The sequence below is a fragment of the Mytilus californianus genome, unplaced genomic scaffold, assembly GCF_021869535.1.
Source record: "Mytilus californianus isolate M0D057914Y unplaced genomic scaffold, xbMytCali1.0.p SCAF_6, whole genome shotgun sequence".
Taxonomy (NCBI): Eukaryota; Metazoa; Mollusca; class Bivalvia; order Mytilida; family Mytilidae; genus Mytilus; species Mytilus californianus.
The window spans coordinates 49,037,634-49,054,315 of NW_026262712.1; the positions used below are offsets into that span (position 1 = coordinate 49,037,634).

Here is a 16,682-nt window from a genome sequence, read left to right on the forward strand (position 1 = left end):
TGTTAATGCGTTCTTTCATGAATGTTTGTCTTGGGCAACCACGATGATCTTGTTTTCTTGCAAAGAATCTTCTCTATTAATCACTCAATATATTTAAATATACGAGAATTCTGCTGAAAATAACGTGATCTTAAAGCAATTATACCAGTAGGGTTTTTTAAATATTTTTTTGAAAATCTTCGTGACAGGTTGTATGTAATCAGAAAGAAAAAAAAATCATAACATTGTTGTCAGAAAGTAATCAACAGGTAATTATAATTGTCTAAGTTTACACAAAAGCATGTAATTGGAGAACAAATCATCCACTTAAGAAATAGTAGAAGCAAGTAGTCGTCGAAAAGACACAAATATCAGTACATCTAGTATCGACTTGAAACAAAAAAAACTGATCAATAGAAACTTAAAACTTTTAACGTTGCAAAGTAATTACTTGACAATTATGTCAAGCATATTTCCTATTCTATCTCTTTGAAAGTCATATATTGTAATTGTCACATTATTTTGGTCTAATGTTTGATCATGAAATACTAGAGACCTTTGTTTCAGCAATCAAAGTGTGTGTGCCTTTTCTATTTGGAGTTAACTGCTGACTATATTGAACATCCATGTAACACTAACCCAGAAAAATGTGATGGAGATCTACATGCTTTCTGTGGAGAAGAAAGTTCTACAAATTCCTATTCAATATATCAAACAGGTATTTTACTTTGGAAAATTATCTTTAAATCGGCGAGTACGCAGAATTGGTCTTCATTACACTATGAAAATTGATGCAAGTTAAAGCAGATTTTAGATTTCGTTTACTCACATAAAGCAAAAAATAATAAATACCTTCATGCTTTTGTCCCTTAATTTTTATTTTATTGAAGTTGTAAATATAATGATTTGTAACACATTCTTTCTCGTTTTTTGTTTATTTTCCATTTGGTCAAACGAATATGAACGGAGGTATGCATACCGTAATAAATATAAAATATTTTTGTTAATGTGCACAGTTTAACATTACTTAATTTCTTGAACGAAGAAACGTTTCCGTTTTCTCACTGTAAGAACGACAAAAGGTCGATTGACAGCTGAGGAGGGTCTGAATTAGTTTTTACATGTGTTTGGCTGATAATAAATAATTTACAATTGTCCTTTCCTCTATCAAATTGGTTTAGTTTAGTAAGAAAACAAAATTTGTCATATTGCACATTTTAGCCAACATTACGAATTGAGGCATTTACTTCCATTTGTGGCCAAAGCAAATAACGTTTTGAGAACTATTTCATATTTGCACATAATGTTTGGAAATGCAAACTGTCAGAATCATGTATGAATTATACATTATTTTTATGCTATGATGTCACAATTACGTCATGATATGCACCTTTTTTTTCATAAAAAAAAATTAAAATGGCTGCAGTTATACAGATTTTCATGCTAATTCCTTTATGGAAACATCGATCCTTGCCAAAAACAGGATAATTTAAGAAACTCTATATAACAGATATTTACATAGTCTCACCAAACATAAAGTTGTTTCTTAGGTGCTCACTTACTTTGCGATTCGAAAATATACTTAAAAGTTGATGTAGGGAATCAGGAAACTTTACAAAGCATACAAATTTCGTCGTGGTTTGTTCCTATGGTAACTCGTTGAATCGGAAACTTGTTTTTATTTTCTGTAGTGTGTGCATGTGTGCATACCATAGCTCAGCTGCACACATGTATGACAAATTAACGACCAATAAAATGGTAAATTTTAATTTTCACTTATATTTGGTGCTTACAACAATCCTTTTACAATGACGACAGAGCGCGTAAAATAAAAAGTTAATATATAAAGTTATGAGAAATTCTTTGTCAGCAAGTTCTTATTCACGACACAAACTGTGTGAACTTTAAGAAAACATTAGAAACATGTAAACTAACTGAGACTAGATCCAGTAAAAAATCTTTATTTCCAAATATGCTTCAACGAAATACTATACTAGTTTTGTTGTTTTTTTTTTGTATTGAAAATAAAGTTCAATATTTTTAGTTTAATCTTCCAATCATTTCGTTGTGCTGTTGAAAATTATCTCACTGTGCCTATTTTTAAAGTTGAAGAAACAATTTAAAATTTTACAATCTCCTGTGGTGACGTGACTCAACGAATCCTGATATTTTAAGTAGTACTGTCCGATGAAATATGGCGTTTGTCAAATATTTACAAAACGTCAAAATTTGAAGGAATGCATGATATAGAATTTCATCCTCTGTTCTGAGCTTGGTAAATCAAATAGAATAAAAAAATCTATATGTAACTCACTCTTTATTTCTTTAAATCTAAAACTAAATAATAAGAAACAATTATAATAATAATTGCCAACACGAACACATTTGATTTGTCAATGATGTCCGGTACTGTGGTATGATGTTTTAGGGGTAAATCTCTTTTCACGAATGTGACCTACCGAATTAGACTATTTACCGGCTTTGTAATAACATAAGCAACACGACGGGTGCCACATGTGGAGCAGGATCTGCTTACCCTTCCGGAGCACCTGAGATCAACCCCAGTTTTTGGTGGGGTTCGTGTGGCTTAGTCTTTAGTTTTCTATGTTGTGTCATCTGTACTATTATTTGTCTGTTTGTCTTTTTATTTTTGGCCATGGCGTTGTCAGTTTGTTTTCGATCTATGAGTTTCACTGCCCCTCTGGTATCTTTCGTCCCTCTTTTACGTCATGATGATAACACTGTTTGTTTTTTTAATGACTTAGGTCACGCTTTAAAATTATATATCATTTTATGTTATTTTCTGAATATTCCAACAAAGCAGCATAATTGTACTGTATCATGTATATTGAAAAACGAATCTTATTAATTCTAAAAAACACTTTTTAGTACTAAATAATTTTGATTTTGATCTTGTAAAAACGTACAATAGGGCAATGGTATGCAAAAAACAAAGCAACGACATGGAAGATACTTGTGTTAAATATTCTTCAATATCGTTTATTTCGTTGGACAGTGAATTTGACTGAACGAGTTGAGGATGGAGATTGCTTAGCTGTTGACAAAAATAATGATTCATTTAACTATATATCACAAAACTGTTCGGCGCCAGCTTATCAAATTTGTTTGAGAGGTAAGCATGAATAGATCATTGGATAATTCGATACAATAGACCTATAAAGAGATAAAAATCTGAAAAAAAAGATGAAGTATGATTACTAATATTGCCTATTAGACAAATGTTCGCTAAAGATTAAGATGACGTAAATGTATATAACTATAGAACACCGTACGAACGATAAGTGAAAAATAACATAACAAGATTTTTTTCGTAATTATTAGAATTACATGTCTAGTGTATGTTGTTATGAGATGTAGAAAAGGCGAATGAGGTGTAATGAAAATAATATTCAAGCTTATATTGATATTGATAAGCTGGAACATATGTTTATCACAGGCTTGAAAAGAGTCAAAACCAAAGTCTTTCTGTTTCTTGATAGTTAATAATTGTCTTACACAATAATTATAGAATAACTAATTGAACTATTCAAATATCGAATTATGTGCAAATGATAAAATGAATTCGTTCAAACATATATAGAACAATAATTCATTATATTGACACTGGGGAATGTAGCAACGCCAAGCTATCTCAATTAGTTTTTAAATAACAATATTTGTTGTTGTGCAAAGTTTAATTCAAAATTTTATTATCAGTTTTTACGCCTTTGAACATCAATAATACAGTCTTTATGTATTAAAGGGCTGTTTTAAAATATGAAAGATTTTGAAGCGATTTATGAGACTAATTGAAATTGCAATCGGAATCTTTATACAGTTAACAACGGTGATAGTTTAATAAATGACCAGCTTTCTTATGTACATCCTGGTGTACTTAGCCTTAGAAAAACACAAGAAGTTATTTTGCAGTAACAAATTCATATTTCTGTATCACCAGGCCAGTAGTCCTGACTTTACATGAAATATTATTGGTATACTCATTTCCTGTAAATTTACTGTTTATAAGATACTAAAAACACTAAGGTTTGCTACCCCTAGCAAAATTTTACCTAAGCCGTAATTAGGGACTTCGTATTTGATTTGGATTTTTTGATTCGAGCGCCACTGATGAGAATTCTGTAGACAAAACGCGCGTTTTGCGTCCCGCATTATAAGCCTGGTGTTTTTGACGAGTTTATGAATACCTATAAGGATATAAAGACAAAAGTTGTGTGGCCATATATTTAAGGTCTTTCCACTACGTTAGGAAATACCTTATTGTTTTTCTAATGTGCTTTTTTTCGTCTAACATTTTTTGACATTGCCTCCCCCGTTTCTATTGAAGTTATCAAGACCAAATATGGACCATCGATAGACCTCATCATGAAGTATTACCCTGTGTAGGATTTCATCATCCCCTTTAGAAATTATCACCCTTTTATTGGTTTTCTTCGACATCGTTGTTTTTGAAGATATCATGACCTTATTTGGACTCATTATTATGTATTACCAGATGAGGCTGCGTAGGATTTCATCATCCCCTTTGAGATTGATATCCCCTAGAAACAATTTCTTTTATTTGCATTTTTCTTAAACATTATTACAGATAGGAATCGATTTGAAAAATGGCAATATGTACAGTAACAGAAGGCAATGTTTATAAACATAAAAAATGATTTTGTAACCAACACTTAAATGAGTTATTTCCCTTGAATTATTATACACAATTTTTGAAAAAAAAAATTATTTTGAGCACCTGAAGTCGTGGCCACATGGGACCTTCACCAATAACCTTTATTCAGGTGACCTTTACTTTATCCAAGGTCAGAGGTCACCGAGTGCAAAAAAATAAATTACGCTGCATTTCAAGCTAACATATTAATCAAGAGTGCACACGCTGAAATGTCTCGCCTTCTTTACTAATCATTGATATTATGTTGATAGTTCTAAATATAAAGCTTTACTACAACTATCACATAAACTAAACATGTTGTACTGTTACACCACTGTCCCAGGTTAGGGGGTATGTTAGGATCCCGCTAACATGTTTAACCCCGCCACATTCTGTATGTTTGTGCCTGTCCCAAGTCAGGAGCCTGTAATTCAGTGGTTGTCGTTTGTTTATGTGTTACATATTTGTTTTTCGTTCATTTTTTGTACATAAATTAGGCCGTTAGTTTTTACGTTTGAATTGTTTTACATTGTCATTTCAGGGCCTTTTTATAGCTGACTGTGCGGTATGGGCTTTTCTCATTGTTGAAGGCCGTACAGTGACTTATAGTTGTTAATTTCTGTGTCATTTGGTCTCTTGTGGAGAGTTGTCTCATTGGCAATCATACCACATCTTCTTTTTTATATGATCCAAGAAAATGAGGTCAATGTCATATAAACCAAACAAGAAATACATGTTCACCTTACAATCATTCAATATACTTAATATAGTTGACCTATTGCTTATAGTTTCTAAGATACAGACTCCACCAAGAAAACTAAACATTGACTAATAAACCATAAAAATGAGGTTGAGGTCAGAAGTTGAACTATGCAAGCAGACATGTACAACTTGCAATCATTCCATACAACAAATATAGTTGACATATTGCTTATAGTAATAGAAAAACAGACCAAAACACAAAAACTCTTTAACACTGAGCTATGAACCATGAAAATGAGGTCAAGGTCAAATAAAACCTGCCAGCTAGACATGTACACTTTACAATCATTCCATACACCAAATATAGTAGACCTATTGCATACAGTATAAGAAAAACAGACCAAAACACAAAAACATAACTTTAACCACTGAACAATGAAAATGAGGTCAAGGTCAGATGACACCTGCCAGTTGGATATGTACACCTTACAGTCCTTCCATACACCAAATATACTAGACCTATTGCTTATAGTATCTGAGATATGGACTTGACCACCAAAACTTAACCTTGTTCACTGGTCCATGAAATGAGGTTGAGGTCAAGTAAAAACTGTCTGACGGGCATGAGGACCTTGCAAGGTACGCACATACCAAATATAGTTATCATATTACTTATAAAAAGAGAGAATTTAACATTCCAAAAAATCGGAACTTTTTTTTCAAGTAGTCACTGAACCATGAAAATGAGGTCAAGGACACAGGACATGTGACTGACGGAAATTTCGTAACATGAGGCATCTATATACAAAGATTGAAGCATCCAGGTCTTCCACCTTCTAAAATATAAAGCTTTTAAAAAGTTAGCTAACGCCGCCGTAGCTGCGCCGCCGCCGCCGCCGTCGCCGGATCACTATCCCTATGTCGAGCTTCCTGCAACAAAAGTCGCAGGTTCGACATAAAACGATAAAGGATTGCTGCATACATACAGTGTATAAATTGTTCCTCTCGAAGAGCTCTACATTTTATTATACATTAGGCTCAACACTGTCCGACCATCTGTGCAAAAGTTACGAGGAGATAATTCTTAAAAGTATAGAATTTTGTGTATATCTTTGAAACGTTAACAGATATCAACTTACTAATAATTGCAGAAATGATGAGTATGTCAAGACCTTCAATTTGAGATCAATGTCAAGGTCATGATGAAATTTTACCTTGACCTTCAAAGTGTACTTTGACCTTGACCTTGTGATATTTGAAAGGTCAAGTGGTCCTGAGTTGAATGGTAGTAGTCTTATGTCTCTACGACTTCCGGTTCTTTAGTTTGGTATTGCATCATATATTTGATGATCTATTGTGACCTTGAAGAACTTTGGAATTGTCCCGGTTTTTTTTTTTTTTTTTTTTTTTGTTTGTTAATGTTGTCCTTCAACTACAGATCATTTTCCATTCAGCAGATTTGAGATATCTGTTGTCGTTTCAGATATAATCCAGTTTTAAATTTTGCGAACGGGGCATGTATTTCTGAAACAACAACAGCTTACTACCTTAAATTTTCAGAAATTGAAGAGTTTACCATGGGTATATGTTTGACTAATTACCAAAACATTCAATGGAAAACCAAAAAAAAAATCAATTTGAAATTTTCATGTTTTACATTGACTTTTTAAGTTTCATAAGTTATATTTATTCTATTGATATAGCATCATTTTTGGCACTTTGCCAAATGTGGTCATTTCATTTGGTATATAAAATTGAACGTCTAAATGAGCTCTATTCAAAAATGAAAATTTTAAACCCCTTTTTCATCCCAGTGGCAGGGTGGGGTCATTTAGTGCAAAACAAATCAAACTTAGGTTAGGTTGTTGCATATCAAATGAAAGTCCATAAAGCGTACATTTCAAATATCAAATTGACGTCCCCCAAAAATGAGTTGGGTGGGTTCATTGAGTGCAAAACTAAATTGTCGTCTAAGTTAAGGTTGTCGTTTATCAAATGAAAGGTCATAATGTGTACATTTCAAATATCAAATTCCTGTCCTCCAAAAATGAGTTGGATGGGGTTATTAAGTCCAAAAACAAACTTTCTAGAAGATGGTGTTGTAGCATCGCAAATGAAATGTCATTAAGTCTACATTACAAATATCATACTCCCGATCTGGATAGGGTCGTCAAGTGCGAAAAGTGAAAATTTTTAGAAGGTATGCTTGTCGCATATCAAATGAAAGGTTGCAAAAAGTGCATTACAAATATCAGACTTTAAAGGGAAACCCCTTTCAATTGTTTTACTAACAATTTGAGATACTAGTTTGTAATTATATTTTAAGTATGGCGATCCCTTTTTGGTTTTCCTTCTAAATAGCATATATAAATATTTTGGACTATTCTTCATGTGTTGAGGGTAAGCTACCATACAGCGTTGGTCATGGTTTCAAAGCTTGTTCCCGAGAACAATGATACCAAATACTATTGTAAAAGGCAATTACTTAAGGCAAAAAAGTCTTTAATTTCATTGTCAACATGAAACTACGAAAAAAAACACCTTTTGTTAAGAGTGATTGTAGACGACAAAAGATCACTTCACTTAGAAAACCGATTCAAATTTCTCCCCGAACATTGTTAATAAAACTAGTCCAATAAAGTATTACAAATTTGTCTCGTCCATTCATGTGGGGTAGGATCTGCTTACCTTTCCTGAGCACCTCAAATTGCCCCCGGTTTTTGGTGGGTATCAGTCTTTAATTTTCCTTGTTGTGTTTTGTGTACTGATGGTCTTTTCGTCGTTTTTCGTTTTTTGCCATGGCATTGTAGGCTTGTTTTCGACTTATGATGTTTCCAGGTCACAAACTTGATGACTTTAACCGCATGAAAATCCTAGTGATTGAACAGAACATTTACTGGAGTGATGCCCAGTGACAGGTTCGGGAAAGCTTTTGGATAGAGGAACTAAATGTACATCATCCAAACGGCATCAATAAAAAATACTAAGTTTTATTTTTCACTCATTTTGCGATATAAATATACACAGTCACGTAAATTTGAGTATCGAGTTTTGTTTTATATTATGATGTTCAGGATTTTGGATTAAATCAATAGGCCAAAACTTACCTGTATTATATTACGGAGCTATTTTTATACATACAATTAGTTGTTAAAATTCTTGACACTAAAATAGGCTATTTGTTAAGCCGAAATATTTGTCAACACGATTTAATAACAACATCTTCGTATAGTACCATCTTATATTAGTATCGTACATACTAGTAGTAAATTTGCTGGTTGGTCCTTTTTATAGACTTCTATATATATGTATAAATTTGATATGTAGGTGTTCCTTGAACAGTGTTGAACATTGCATTATAAAATTGAAAGTTCAAAAACGATTTACAATTTAGTAAATTGTATGCTTTTCCTCCATGTGTTAAAGTTTGTGTTGGGAAGTGGGTATGGTTCTTTGTTTTATTGCACTTCATCATTCTTTAAATTTCTCCATATTTCCAGTAAATTGTTTTGAGAGTATCTGAAAAAAAATCAATTTTCGCTCCTTCAAGGGGTTAATTTTATCCATATGAATTGGTTTTTATTATACATATGGACTACAGATAGCTGCAGAAGATTGGTGCTAATGGTAAAATGTTTTTAAGGAATAATAGATACTAGTATGCTGCAGCAACTTTGCAGTAGTTTGTGCATTATTTCTTTCTTTTGATAAAAAAGGTACGTATAAAACATGTTTATACTCTACAGATAGTGTATATTCAACGAATTTCCTTTCGCAACACAAGTCGACAGAAACATGGATTGGTTCGTTTAGTTTGTGTCCATCATACATGCTAGCACGTTACCGTTTGGTTTTCAATATTATTAAGTCTTTAAAAAGAGGAACATACTGGTTATCTAATACAAGGAGATGGATTCAAGGTACATGTAAGTATTCATTTAAAAGGCTTATAAATGAGGAAATAAAACGGATAATGTGAAACCTAATGTTTGACTATAAATTGTAGGAATTTAAAAATAGCTTTGCTGCTAAACTGTTTGTATAACTTTGCCAAACTAGTTTAAAGTAAACGATACAGTAGAATAGAAAATAAGGTTATTCTCTTACTACATGTTCTAAGACGATTTAAATCTTTCCCGACCGTGAATTGTATTTAAACAAACAACAGTAGTATGAATGATTTTTACTTTTTCTTAGCAAAGATTCACTATTCATTATTACCTGAAATTGTCTTCACGATCAACAAAGCATATTTTTATTACTGTCAAAATGTACACCATGACGTTACAAAGAAAGAATGCATTTTGTTGCAACTCACCGGCTAATACAGTGTCGATAATAAGGTTGTCTGCATATTGATATTGCAAATATAAGCTGCAAGTCCCAATATGAAGCTTTTTGTCACAGCGAAAAAAAGGGGGTTAACATATTTGCTTCAAAAAGCCGTGATGTGCAAGTCTACGAAAAGCTGAGCAGAGTTATACAGACAGTGGGAAAACCGATAATCATCATTATTATAAGAATCATTAAGGAAACATCATAGCGGTACACGACGTAAGACATGACATTGTTTCTCATTCCTGAGTTCAATTCAAAATAGTGAAACATTGGTTTAAATTAGACATTTTAATGTCAGTAGTGGAGGTTTATTATAGTTTGGAAGGTACAATTTTAATCAATTGTATGACTATACTGAAACAATTACATTAGATGATACCATAAATTTTACTGTACTGTCTTTGACCTAATACTCATGGTTCGTTGCTTGCTTTTAAATACTTTTTTTTGTCACGTGAATTTCTGACTTATTATGAGTAATTAATAAGACTACTTATTATGTATTGGATCCTCGAGAGGTCTGCATGTTCGTCAGTCAGGATTGACCTGATATTGACCGTATTCATCGATTAGTGATTTAGATCATCTTTTCGTAGTCAAGTCCGTACCTCAGGTACGTTAAGCAAAATGCCAACTATATTTGTATGGTGTTATTATAAGTGATACATGTCTGTCAGACATGGTCCTTCTGACCATGACCCGCTTTTCGCTGTTTCATGTTTTGGTCAATTTCATAAAGAATAGGTCAACCATATTGGAACATTTAATAATCGTAAGATGTAGTTGTTTGTCTGCAAGGTTTTTTCTGCCCTTATTCTCATTTTGCTTATCTATTGGTCAGTATAAAGTGTTCAAAGTTAAATCCATTTCATATACCATTTTTTCAAATTAATTTGGTATACGGAATGATTGCAAAGTGTACATGTCTGTCTATCATGGCTCATATGGCATTGACCTCATGTTCGTGGTTCATTGATTAGTATTTAAAAATACTCAGTGCTAGGTCTGTTCGCAGACACTTTAAATATTTAACTTTATTTTGTGTATCGAATGATTTTATGGTGTACATGTCTGTCTGGCTGGGTTCACCTGACATTAACCTAGTTGTAATTGTTCATTGATAAACGTTAAATGGTCGTGGCTATGTATGTTTGTCTGATACCAGCTAGAAGCAAAAGGTTCTCATTAACCATTGAAAAAAAGGTTTATGAAACACTTGTAGTTAAATCTTTATCCTTAATTTAAATCCTATATACATAAGGAAATGTGGTATGTGTGCCAATGAGACAACTCTCCATCCAAGACACAAGGCTCACACCTAACAGCCAGCTATAAAGGGCGCCAAATTGACTAGTGTAAAACAATTCAAACATGAAAACTAACGGTATAATCTATATAAACAAGAGGCTCTCAAGAGCCTGAATCGCTCACCTGATATTTTTTGCTTAAATCTTTCATCAATGATTATTTTTGCTTTTCAATATATATTAATGAATGGCTTAAAACTTCCATTGAAATCTGTCATATTTTCTTCAAAATCAAAGAAATTCATTTTACCCCTATGTTTCATTTAAGCCATAGTGGCTATGTTTCTTGACGTACAAGAAAATAAAATACAAAATTTATACTAGATACTCTGAAACTCATTCAGCCCAAGTTTGGCTGAAATTAATTCAGCACATTCAAAGGAGAAGATTTTTTAAAGTAAGCAAACTAAATTAACAAATTGTGAAAAATTTATTTTATAAGGGCAATCACTCCTTAAGGGGACAATTGACAATTTTGGTCATCAAACTTATTTGTAGATCTTACTTTGCTGAACATTTTTGCTGATTTAAGTTTATCTTTATCATTAATAATGTTCAAGATAATAACCAAAATCTGCAAAATTTCCTTAAAATTACCAATTAATTGGCAGCTATCCATCAATGGATAGTTAGATTCATCAGAAAATTTCAGGGCTGAGAGAGCTTTGCCTTATAAACATTTTTACCTCTCATCAGATTAACTCTAAATGCTTTGGTTTTTGAGATATAAGCCAACAACTGCATTTTATCCCTATGTTCTATTTTTAGCCATGACGGCCATGTTATTTGACGAAACAGTAAATAAAACACAAAAGTTTTTCTAGTAACCCTTAGAATCATTCGGCTTAATTTAAAAAAGAAGATGTGGTATTATTGCCAATGAGACAACTCTCCACAAAAGACCAAATGAGACAGAAATTAACAGCTATAGGTCACCGTACGGCCTTCAACAATGAGAAAAGCCCATACCGCACAGTCAGCTATAAAAGGCCCCGAAATGACAATGTAAAACAATTCAAACGAGAAAACTAACGGCCTAATTTATGTACAAAAATGAACGAATAACAAATATGTAACACATAAACAAACGACAACCACTGAATTACAGGCTCCTGACTTGGGACAGGCACATACATACAGAATGTGGCCGGATTAAACATGTTAGCGGGATCCCAACCCTCCCCCTAACCTGGGACAGTGGTGTAACAGTACAATATAAGAACGTTCGAACTATGAAAATCAGTTGAAAGAGGCTTAACTCATCAGATGGATAAAATACAAATACTACAAATACAAGTTAAGTTTGGTTGGAATTGGTTCAGTAGTTTCAGAGAAGAAGATTTTTTAAAGTTAGAAAACATGATAAACAAATTGTGTAAAATTGTCCTTAAAGGGCAATAACTCCTTAAGGGGTCAATTGACAATTTTGATCATATGAACTAATTTGTAGATCTTACCTTGCTGAACATTTTTACTGTTCACAGTTTATCATTATCATTAATAATATTCAAGATAATAACCAAAAACTGCAAAATTTCCTTAAAATTACCAATTTAGTGGCAGCAACCCAACAATGGGTTATCAGATTCAACTGAAAATTACAGGGCTGATAGAACTTTACCTAATGAACACTTAAACCCCCATGTCCGATTTGCTCTAAATGCTTTGGTTTTTGAGATATAAGCCAAAAACTGCATTTTACCCCTATGTTCTATTTTAGCTATGGCGGCCATGTTATGTGACGAAACAGTAAATAAAACACAAAGTTTATTCTACATACACTTAGCATCATTCAGCTGAAGTTTGGTTGGAATTGGTTCAGTAGTTTCAGAGGAGAAGATGTTTGAAATAGTTTACACCAGACTGACGACGACGGACGACGACAGACGACGACGAACGCCAAGTGATGTAGGAAGAATGTCAATAAGACAAGTCAATAAAGCAGACGAGACATTTCAGCTTGTGCAGTATTGCTTTTTTAAGATTATCTCTATAACGGAGGCTATTGATTGTTCCTCTAATTGTGATCAAAATGTTTTGGTAACAAATTATATTAAAATAAAGAGGAAAAAATATGTGGTATTAAACTAGAAAATATTCAATTTACATGACTTTGTGTACTTTGTTTCTAGAGCAAATGAAATTATCGCTCTGCAGAAGAATAGGGAATAACACATGACTAAACTGCAAGGAATTTGAAAAAAAAACAATTGCGGACTCATTATATACTGGCAAGGTTTATATTCTTCATCGATTGTCATGGATACATTGACAAACGAGAGTTATGGTTTAACACATGTTTCAAACCGCCTACATATCACTACAAACTACTCAATTTCTGTAAAGAGCATATTTTGTGCTATACCAGTACGGTGGAGCACAGATTTTACTTGACTAAATCTGAGTAATTCGTGCAAAATGGTAGACATTTTGTTTTAAATCGATACTTCGATAAAGTATTAATCTTATTTTAAATTAAACTTTATATTTAGTTACAGATCCTGAATTCTGTGTTGCTTCTAGATTTAAACAAGATGGGTGTCTTCAACGGTTTCCAATAAGGTGTGATAAACAACTACCTGGTCTGTGTGTTGGACGTCAAGAGATGCACGATCGTGAAAAAAATGGAAATAAAATGACGTCAACAGATGATACTGCACCGATTGATAGTAAATATGTTTTAAGTCAATTACTACAGCATAAACGTGGGTCGTATTAATTAAAGAATTCATGCAGTTGTTGGCAAAACATACAAAAAAAACAAAAAAGTGAAATTGCGGACACCTTGGTGACAATGGATGTCAAGTTCCTCAACACTAATCCTAGAGAGAACGAGGGCCACGATCTCCAAATTCGTCGACTCATATTCGCATCACGTCCATGGTTAAGTTCAGGGGAGTGAATAAAATCAATTTCTAGATCGGAAAACAGTTAAGCTCAAAATGGCTTTCTCAATTCAATTCAGAACCGCTCGCACATGGTAGACATGAGATGGTCTAAACGGAAATGCCTACTGTAACGGAGGAAAGTAAAAACCTAGTATGATCCAATGTAGAATATAGGAAAGGATCGGAACCCCTTAATTTACCAGATACCGCTATGTGAGTGAGCCTATACACACTCATGAAAAAGCCCCCGCCCCTTTACCCCCAGCTAAACATCTTGGAAATCAATATCAAATATTTAAACAACGCGGAAAGAGCAATTTTTTTCAGATCATAGGAATGTTTCTATTTCTCCTTGAATGTTTTTTAAATATATATCGTATCCTGTATCAGACAAGTGGGTTACATCAAATCTATACAAGTTTATTTCTTGAGTGCGTATATTTTAATGACGAACAAAACAGTGTCCACCCTTCATGACCTTCTTGTTTATAGCACAGCTATTCCATATTTTGCAGCATGCCAATCAATTCTCATTACCATTTCACTCCGCACGATGCGAGAGTTCGGTAATATATGTAATAACTGCACTGCAGACGCAGACGATCCAATCAATGGCGTCTACGTTATCAAAATCGTTAGAACCCAGTTAAATGATTATCATGACCGGGTGAGAAAAACAATCAATTGAATGTGAGACTGTGGCATTAAGTTCGCTCAACAACTTACCCTTTTTTCCAAACCAGCGTATGTAGACCCCTCTTCTTCGAAGACCAAGGTTTGGGCCCCGATATCTCAATTTTGTGTTTTTCTGTGGACAGTAAACAACTGATGATCCGAAGAACCAAATAGCCTTTGAACCTTAAACGAGGTAACATGGATTATAATATAAGACAAAAAGAAGTGTATTCGTATTTCAAAGAGTAAACACTTATATACAAATATAGCGTAAATAAGAAACGTAATACCATCGAGCGCATTACTTGATAATTTCTTCATTAACTCAACTTTTTGCCATATCCGTGGATCTTCTTTTCCTAAAAGAATGAGAACGAAAGTGAAACGACACATTACAAAAGCCCAAAGATATTTAAGGAAGGGTACACAATTGATATGTTGTAAAGGGCAAGCCATCAAAATGTGTACATAATTTGTTTGACCCGTTCACGCCTGAGAAGAAAACATGCAAATAAGACTGTCATAGGTGAATTGGGTAAATGTCCGTGCCAGACTGCCTCTAAATGATAAGGGTAACAGAATTATGCTTTTGAATGGTCTTAGAACTGCATATTTTGACATGCCATTCGGTTTGACTATTTCTCTCAAAAAAAGTCACATCTTCATAGTTCAAAGCATGTCTGCATTGATCAATACGCCTGTTTATAGATATCTCGCTTACCCATATCATCGCAAATTACGCAAGAGAAAAAACAGAAGAAAACAAGACAGTGTCATAATGAGAATTGCATATACTGCGTAAACTGTAAATTAAAATGTTTTTCCTACGTGAACCTTCCGTCATTTTGCAAATAATGAAATAGTTTGAGTTATCTGTCGGGTTATGAATCTTATGTGCGTGGGCCAGTCCGGAAACTAGAAGGGACCGTAGACGCGGAAAACTCTTTGTATAACAGTTATGCTATACATTGGACGATTTCGTCGATAGGAACCGAAATAACCATAAACCGTTGGAAACGTTTTTTGAAGGATTCTTCTGCTGTTTTATTATTCTATCCAGAAATAAGAAGCCATCGAGCATTTAAGTAATATGTCTGCTTTTCCTTTTAAACTTTCCAGAGGTGGGTCGGAATAACACAACGGCTTGAATGTGCTAGTGGGGCATATTTTCCGAAACTTCTGAAAATCAAAATGAGAAAGGGATTCAGCCTTGTTAAGGTTATCATGGGGTGATTTTTATCTAATTGGGTTCAAGAATTGATTTTCAAGTTTTAATCCCATTAGATAAGAAAACGGGGGTGCTGAAAAAAGACCAGCTGCCTTACCCAATTTAATCTCTTGAGTGGATACATTCAACAAACCAAGATTGTTGTTGGGCGGTATCTTCAAACTGCTACTACCAGGTTGTGGAATCGCTGGATCCGAGATGAGCTTTAAACTTTGAAGGATGTTTTCCTGTAACTCTACTTATAATTCAAAACGGCTGATCCCTCAAATTGGCAATTGTATTGTATTTAGAATTATAGTGCATACAGTATAAATGAATCATTTACATAAAAAATGCTTTTTAATGTACTTAGTTTGTCTTTTATCTCACACATACAGAACATACAAACACATTTGTGTACTTCAGTCTTTTATGTAAGCTAATCTGTCTTGTAGAATTCCTTCTCATTTCCGTGATTGCTGCAACAAGTTTGACAATACTAGTGACAATTGTAATAGTCATCCTCTGTATAAGGTTTGTTATTTTATACTTCTAAATTTGTTATTTTATAATAAATAATCCATTTATCAAGAAAACTTTTATCTCTAAATACTTTATAGGGGTTTGGCTTTTCACATAGACTGAAACATACTCATACTTCATTTGATGATTATTAGATATTAAAAGGTATAACAGCTGGTGCGTTATGGAAGCAATATAATTGATAAAAAGTTTAATAAAAATGAAACTTGGAGAAAAAAACAGAACCACGAGTGTTTGCATTTGTCAAGTGGAAAACCAGCTAGATATTTTTTTTAAATCCTTCCGTTATTGGACAGGTCAGCTACTGAATTATGTCAAAAGTGACCAAACTACCTTTAAAAAGGCATATATTATCAATGTAACGATCACTG

The 16,682-nt window shown here is 33.4% G+C and overlaps 1 protein-coding gene across 1 annotated transcript in view; it reads left to right on the plus strand.

Moving 5' to 3' along the window:
- Positions 1-16,682, plus strand: part of LOC127706781 (uncharacterized) — a 31,521-nt gene that overhangs the window by 12,647 nt on the left and 2,192 nt on the right. Inside the window, exons 4-8 of the mRNA XM_052211466.1 lie at positions 547-697; positions 2,996-3,112; positions 9,100-9,279; positions 13,491-13,667; positions 16,224-16,302. Coding sequence (XP_052067426.1) covers positions 547-697; positions 2,996-3,112; positions 9,100-9,279; positions 13,491-13,667; positions 16,224-16,302 — 704 coding nt within the window. The remainder of the gene's footprint in view (positions 1-546; positions 698-2,995; positions 3,113-9,099; positions 9,280-13,490; positions 13,668-16,223; positions 16,303-16,682) is intronic.